The sequence below is a fragment of the Capricornis sumatraensis genome, chromosome 8 (assembly GCF_032405125.1).
Source record: "Capricornis sumatraensis isolate serow.1 chromosome 8, serow.2, whole genome shotgun sequence".
NCBI classification, from domain to species: domain Eukaryota; kingdom Metazoa; phylum Chordata; class Mammalia; order Artiodactyla; family Bovidae; genus Capricornis; species Capricornis sumatraensis.
The window spans coordinates 98110409-98118134 of NC_091076.1; the positions used below are offsets into that span (position 1 = coordinate 98110409).

The 7726-nt window shown below is 58.4% G+C and overlaps 1 protein-coding gene across 4 annotated transcripts; it reads right to left on the reverse strand.

Moving 5' to 3' along the window:
* Window positions 1-3143: 3143 nt before the first annotated feature.
* Window positions 3144-6032, reverse strand: CD79B (CD79b molecule). Of its 4 annotated transcripts, none has more exons than XM_068978987.1 (6): window positions 5966-6032; window positions 5276-5326; window positions 4001-4312; window positions 3641-3759; window positions 3368-3409; window positions 3144-3242 (listed from the first exon to the last, which is right to left on the reverse strand). In XM_068978987.1, exons 1-6 carry the CDS (start codon window positions 6030-6032, stop codon window positions 3144-3146), a joined length of 690 nt encoding a protein of 229 aa, XP_068835088.1. The 4 variants fall into 4 exon arrangements, with proteins under 4 accessions (XP_068835088.1, XP_068835086.1, XP_068835090.1 ...); XM_068978985.1 differs by having other exon boundaries at window positions 5276-5329; XM_068978989.1 differs by lacking the exon at window positions 4001-4312.
* Window positions 6033-7726: the final 1694 nt, after the last annotated feature.

A 7726-nucleotide genomic window follows, 5' to 3' on the forward strand; every position in this document is an offset into this window, starting at 1 on the left:
ACAGAAAACCCAGCCAGGCTGTAGCCCTGCTGGGGGTGGTCCACAGACACCCAGACAGCCTCAGCTTTCCGAGTTTTGTTTTTCTCTCATCTCTGATTCTGCTGGAAAAACACCCAAACCCTCTGGCCTGAGCGCCCCTGACCTAGCAGCACCTGCAGACAGGGGGCCGGAAGTCAAGCTAAAACGGAGGAGGAACCAGCTTGTGCTTCCACCAGGCCCCCGAGGGACTGGGCTGGATTCCCCCAGTGGGCAGTGGGGCATGTGCCCAACAAGGGGGCCTCGGGCTACATTTTGGGAGGAGGAAGGCTGAGGAGTGACCCGACATCCGGGCCTCTTAGGAAGGAGCGGGGCCTTCGGGACTCAGGAACAAGGGGACACATTTGGAGATGGTTCCCAGGACAAAGCTGTCCCAGGGTTCTCTCCTGATGGCCCTCCTCCTCTGGCCGAAGGCCTCTGAGCTGCCAAGTCCTTCAGGGGAGGCAGCTGTGATATAGTGGAAAGAATGCCACACTTGGAGTCTGAAGGTCTGTGTGTGACTTGTGGCCAATTATGGTAATCATCTCCCTGGGCCTTGATTTCCTCTTTTGTAAAGTGGGGATGAAGCTGTCCCCTTCCAGGGTTATGCTGGGGAAATATCATATAAATGAATACGGAAGTGCTCCATAAAATCTTATTGGCAGTGAAGAGATGCTTCATATATAAAAATCTGGGGGACCCACTGAGAGAATCTGATTCATGTTTTGTATTTTGGATGTGGTGGTGGTTATTCAAATTTGTACATGTGCTAAAATTTATGTCAAGAAAACTTTACTGTAGGATAATTTTCTAAAAACCAGCATCTGGTTCAACTTCTTTCCTTTGGAGAAGTTTTATGATTCCCATTTTGTAGAAAAAGCAACTGAGATCTGAGATAATTATCACTTCCACCAGCATCACTCAGCTTTGTTACCACTGCCTATCAGTTCTGGGGGCCAGGGCCCCACACAACAGACATGCAGACACCCGCAGTGTAAAAGCCTCTAAAACAGAACAGGCCATCGAGGGCTTCTAGATCGAAACCATGAAATCAGTGCCCTTTCAGGGTGTCTGATGGTCAAGGCAGGCCTCCCTGCTCAGATGACTCTCTGTCAACAGTACCTCAAAGTATTAGGAAAACAGTTATTCAAAGATATTTAATTGTCTTTCAAAAAACGCCAATCCTCCCTAGACTGAGGGCAGCCCCGAGCAGGGGGAGACCCTGCCTGGGGGGAGAAGTGAAGACTCCATCCCACCCCCAGCCGGTTGCCCAGGGTCCCTGGTGGAGGTCGAGGACAGAATTAGCCCCACTATGCAAAGCAGCAGGAGAGGAAGAGCTCCAGTTCAGTGGAGGCAGATGCCAAAACAAGTGCGTTTCCTCTGGCAGCCCAGAGACCAGGGAGGTAGGAGGCCTGGCCAGGCCCAGCCCCAGCCTGGCTCAGCGTGGTCACCGCTGATCAAAGCAGAGATGGACCTTTACCCCAGGCGTGGGGTCCTTGGCCTCCTGCCTGCCTCACCTGCAGTTCCAGGTGGAGCTGCTTTGACTCATCCCTCCCTGTGCTGACCTTGATTCTCCAATTAAACTGGCAGCTCCCTGAGGGCAGGGATTTCTCCCACCTGAATCCAGAACGTAAGTGGCAAATCCAGAGCATGGTCCCCCCAAGGTCAACAGGAAGTGGAGCTCAGCCTGGCTCTGCACACAGAGATTCACTGCACTTCAGCTCCTAGCCCTGAGCTGCTCCCAGTCGCTCCCGCAGCAGGCGGGCTGGGGATCATTTTGCCTCTGATTTTATGCCAGAAACTCTGAAGGGATTATCTGACTAAGAATCCCCAGGTTTCCTCACCACAAGGCCTCTTGATTTAGGAATCTCTCTTGCATAGCTCTGGGTAAAAAAAAAAAAAAAAAAATATATATATATATATATATATATATATATATATATATCTCCAGCATCTCATAGTTTATATCTGCAGCATCTCATAGTTTAATATTTGACCAAAATCAGATCCATACCTATACATTTATTGGATGACAAAGAACAATTTTTGACTGTGAAAAGTTAAAGTCAAAGTTCGTAAGAAAAAATATAGTACCTATCTCCAGGCTTGGTGGAGGACAGGAGGTGTATAATAGAGGCAGGGAAAGCCCTGCCCTCAGGGACCTTCTAGTTTAACTGGAGAACGAGGCCAAGACGGGCAACGCAAAGTTGTAGCTATATCAGAGCTGTGGAGGACAGCGTCCAAACAGGGATCAGGCAGGGGCTGGGGTGTTCTGGGAAGGCTTCCTGTAGGTGGAGGACCTTGAAGGACAAGAGGACTGGGTGGGTAGGGGAGGGTAGCTCCTCTAGGGCTGAGACACTCAAGTCCTGCAGGACTCAAGCACTGCTTGTCGGCTGAAGAGCAGGCAGGACACGGGCATCCCCACCAAGCAGAAGGACCAGTCCAGTCAGACCTTCTCTCTGTTCGGGGTCCCACCAGCGTCAGAGCGGGGAAAGAAAGCAGACACGAGCACAGGTCCCAACCGGGCCTTCAGAGAGAGCCGGGCATGAGCTGAGCCCGACCTCCCCACCCCCAGGCCCGAACGTTTGTGCCCAGACAGGTACCCTTATCCACCCCAGAACCACAGACGTCACAAGCCTGTTTCTCAAGAAACACTGTTTATTCCACGGGGGGATGGGCTCAAGGCCAGCAGCTCCCTGGGGTGGGGGAGGGCGGGAGAGAACGGGAGAGGGACGAAGCTCTCACGGCCCGTCTGCGGCTGCTTGGGGTGGGCTGTGACCCTGGCCCGGCTCTCCAGAGAAGCCGGGCTGCTCTGAGTCCGCTTGCAGGTTCCAGACAAGTCTCTGCCTTCCCTGGCCTTCACAGGGCCACGGATCCCCCACACAGCACCCCCGGAAGGCGGGGTCCAGTCTAGCCCCCGAGGACCCCGTTGCTCCTAATCACTGCCCTGCAGCCCTTCTGCGCCAGTCCCTTCGGTGAGAGATGGGGACCAAGGGCTGGAGGGGCAGGTGGGTCTGGTGGGCCCGCTTTGGAGGCTGACGGGGGTTCAGGGAAAAGGGGGGGACAGCACTGAAGCAGTCACTAAGGCCCAGCGGGCTGTGCCCAGGAGCGTGGGGAGGGCCGGCCCCTCACTCCTGGCCTGGGTGCTCACCCACAGACCACTTCACCTCTCCTGTCCGCAGAGTTACTATGTCTTCGTAAGTGGCCGTCTGGTCAATGTCCAGGCCCTGGAGACATGAAACGGAGCTCAGGCCTTGGACACTCCCCTGGTCGCACACTGATGGTGCCTCTGACTGCCCCCCCTCGGCCTTCGGAGCTTCCAGGAGTATAGGGGGTCCAGCTTGCCCCTTACCTCATAGGTGTGATCTTCCTCCATCCCGGCCTTGCTGTCATCCTGGCAGGGGAGGGATGGAGAGCAGTGTTAGCTTCCCCCACCCACTGCTGGGCCAGGCTGGGGAGGGCCAGGGAGATTGGTCTTGGGTGAAGGGTGAAGGGTCAGGGTTGAGGGGCACTCTGCGAGAACAGCTGATGAATGAGGGAGTGTTTGAATGGGTGAGTCAGTGGGTGGGCTCTGGGGCTGGGGAGACGGAGACCCTGCCAGTGTCTGGCCGGCCCCCACGGTCACCTTGTCCAGCAGCAGGAAGATGGGCACGATGATGAAGAGGATGATGAGCAAGGTCTGGATCATGATGATGCCGTCTTTCAGTGTGTTCCGCCGTTTCAGCTGGGCCAGGGTGCTGAACCCTGGGGGGAGGTGGGTGGACCTGGTGAGGCTTGGTGCGACATGTCCCCACTTTGGGCCCGGACCCCTCAGGACCTGCTTCTCCACGGCTCTCCCAGGTGCCCGGGGTCACAGCCATCCCACACGGTGTGACCCTCCCTCCTGCTGGTGGAGGGCTGGGGTGGGGTGGGTGTTGGCAGGGCTCCAGGAGCGCCCCGTGGTCGCCCTGGCTGGTGGGGGTAGGGGGGCAGGCCCCACACACACCCATGACCCGGAGCTCAGTGCCACAGCCGTGCTCTGTCCTCGAAGTCCCCTTGGTGCACTCCTGCTTGCAGAAGTAGATGCCGTTGTCCTGAAACTGGACGCCTAGGATGGTGAGGATGGCCTCGGAGTTGTTGTGGTTCTGGAGGATGCGGCCCTCCTCCGGGAGAAATATCTTGGGCTCTGAGTCCGGCTTCGGCTTCCGGAACCAGCTCACGACACCCATATCCTCCAGGTAGCACCTGATCTCCACTGTGGAGCCCCGTTTCTTGGCCACGAAACGTGGGTGCTGCCAGATCCGGGAACAAGTGTTTCCTGTGGGTGTCAGGGCTGGGGTCAAAATCCTGCTCCTTGCATTCTGGACCGCCGGCCGACCGTGGCCCGCCACGCCCCCCAACCACGGCCCCTGTCCCGGGCAGCACTGGCCCCTGGCTTGGTCTCCTGGCTTGCCCTTGTTTCTCAGAGTGTGGGACAGTCATGAGGCAGAGGTGTAGGGGAACTGAGCCATGTGAGGGGCCGCAGGCCAAACAGCTGGACCCCGCCCCTTCCTAATGGCCCACTCTCCCCATTTGATTTTCCTTTAGAAGGGCCTGGAAACTTCCAATGCCTTTCCATGCCCATTACAGCAGCCTGATGCAGGCCTCACCTTCTGAGGCCAGAGGGCCCCCAGGACAGCCTCTCACCCGGCCTGGTGCTCTCACCTCTCCCTGCCCACACCAGCCCCCAATCCTCAGGGTGACCCCGCAAATCCTCAGCCTGGCAATCAGGGCTCCCGCGCCAATCTCCTGCCCATGTCTCTCTTGTCACCCCTTCTGCGTGGTCCTGCTCCTCTTTTTATTCCTATGCCTTTCTCAGCTTGCCACACTCCCCACCACCCATGTGCCCCAGGAAGCCTCCCTCCTGCTTGGTCCCCAGTCAGGGGTGCCCTAGGAACCCCTAAGCCCCTGCAGCCTCTAGGGGGCCCCCACGGTTGCCGGCTCCTGCTGGGGCTAAGCCCAACTCCCCAGCCAGACAGCCCAGGCCTGCATCCCCAGTGGGATCCCCTCCTCCCTGACCTTTGGGACTCATGTTTGACGTGGGTGACACTGGAGGAATGGGGGTTGGAGGAACTTTAGAGCCAGGTCTTACAGAGAGAGACAGACCCTCAGGAGGCCTGGGGATGGGGAGAACCCAAGGGGGCCAGGGCGCCGGGGCAACCATAGGGCAGCTCGTGGACAATGACCCCCGCGTTGGACACAGACATACTTGCTCCCAGAAGGTTCAGGGGAAGTTGCTGACCTTTGGGATCCCGGAGCAGGTCTTCTGTTTTGGCCGCCAGCACCGTCTCACCTGCTGGGTGGGAGGAAGTGGGCGGGGCTGGTCCCTCGGAGTTGGCTGCCTCGCCCCTGCGTTCCCGGACCCACTTCCTCCCCCCAGGACATTAGCTCCAAGACCCCTGCCCTGGAGAGACTAGAGCCGGGTGGGGTCACCAGAGGATCTGATTCCCAGCCCCGCTTCTGCCCTCGGCCTTTGAGTGGGCTCCTGGATGAGACGAGAGGGAAGAAGTTACCCCTGGAGGGCTCTACTGCCTTCCAGACCAGGGCGCCGTGTGGGGAGCGGGCCTGTCCCAGGTCTGGTGGGGGGCGGCCTTTCCACCGCCTCCCCCACCCAGGGCCCTGCAGCGCCTGGGGGTGAACAACCCTCTCTCCATTCTTCCTCCCCAGCCTCGCTCTTCTCCAAAGTCAGAGCCACCAGCCCCTCACCCCCAGCTCAGCCCGACCCCCTCCGGGCTAGAGAAGGGCTAGGGGCCGCAGACTCCAGAGAACACCAGCCCCTCAGCCTGGCTGATTCCCACAGACCCGGTCCCCAGGGCTGTCAGAGGGAGACAGGAGGCAGCAAAAGTGAGAGACGAAGGCGGAGGAGGCGAGAGCAGGAGGCAGAAGCAGTGGAAAGAGCGAGACCAGGGCGCCTCTGGGCCCCTCGCAGTACCTGAAAGGAGCAGCAGCCCCAGCACCAGCCAGTTGTTGAGCCCGGGAATCAACGCCGGCCCTGCCATGCTCACCCTGTCTCCAGCCCCAAGCCCGTGACAACGGAGGCTCCTGGGGGAAAACGTGTAACTGCCTGGGCTGCAGTCTGCCTCCTCCCCGCCTCTTCCCCACCAGGCCCCTTCCTGCCATGCAAATTGGGACCCAGGGGAGGCACCAGCTCTCTGGGGACCCTGGGGGAGGGCAGGCTTTCTTGTCAGCTGTGCTGCTAAGACCCAAGGGTCACCCCGGCTCGGGCACTGCGGCTGGGGTCTGCGGCGGACGCCCCTGGGAGGCAGGGGCCCCTGAGGCCCCATCCCAACCCCCAAAGTCATGTCCTGGGGCCCGTTGGCCTCTCAGTCCAGAGTTCCAGGCACTTAACTGAAACTACATGGGTCCTGTGGATGGATGTGGTCACAGCCCTTCCTCCCCAGACAAATCTACACTCTTTAACTTACACATCCAGGAAGGACGGGGTAGGAGTGCTGAGGGGACAGCTATGGACCCAGAGCCCAGCCTCTTGGCTAGAGTGCAGGTGGCCATGTTGGCAGTTGATGGAGGCTTGACCTTGTGTAGGAAGGGAGCCACAGAGGCTCTTGAGCAAGAACAGGCCAAGAGCGGCAGCCACTTGGGAGAAGATTTGGTCCCGGCTCTGGTGAGAGGCCCCACCTCGCTCACTTGGTGGGAGAGTTTGCTGGGAGCTGCCAAAGACGGTGGACTTGGGTGTTGATGGCTTACTGAAAACCCACCACTCAGCAATCAGTGGACTCTCAGGGCACAGAAGTGTTATCCACAGCTCCACGGGTCTGGAGTGGAAGACAAGAGGCTGGTCTGGGGGAGCCTGCAAGTTCTGAAACAGAAAGTCTCTCTGGTTTTTTCTCATCTGTCAGCAGGGCCGCGGATGGAACCACAGAGTCTAGGAGCTTGTCTAAGCTGAACTATGTGCTCCTGCCCCTGGATCAGACACAGCCCTCATCCCTTGGGGTCTCGGGGGGGGGAGGTGCTCTTGTGCAGTGCACAACTTGCACAGCTGCCCATGGCAGCCCCACAGCTGAGTTTGTGAGTTTCATGTATTATGGCACCTTCTTTACTTTCTCTTGGCCCCTTGCTCTGTCTCTTCCTTCACCCCCCAGGAGGGGAAAGAAGATGCTGAATCCTGTGTCCTCTGCCCACATCTCACTCTCTTCACCACCCGCTAGTTTTCAAGCAGCCTGTGCTGCAGGCAGGTCTGAGTTCCGGGAGACATGGACCCACCACCCAGGCCAGGGTTGCTGGTGGAGAAGGCAGAGGTCTGGGTGCTGGCCCCTCAGTCCTGGGCTTGGGCCTCACCTGGTACAGTGGCATCCCCACCCCCCACCCGAGGAGCACAGGTTGGGGCCGGAGCTGTGGGAAATGGGGACAGGGGAGTTCAGGTTCCATCCGAGAAACAGCTCTTCCCGGCAGTCCCAGATGTTCTTGCTGGTTCCAGATGTTCCAAACGAAGAGAAAAACATTTCTCTGAAAAGGTGTCAGATGTTCCGTTCACAGAACAAACAGCCCAGGAATATAAACATCACCTGAGGTCAGCATGGGGACCACAGGCCCCTGGTGCTGGTGGGGGTGGTTGAAGACTCCCCCAGAGGAATGGGGGGAAATTCAGGGGTCTCTTCCTTTAGCCAAACACCTCCTGGTGATGGAGGGCTTGGTTAGCTTTGGGGCTGGGGGCCCCTGAATTTGGGAGAAAGGT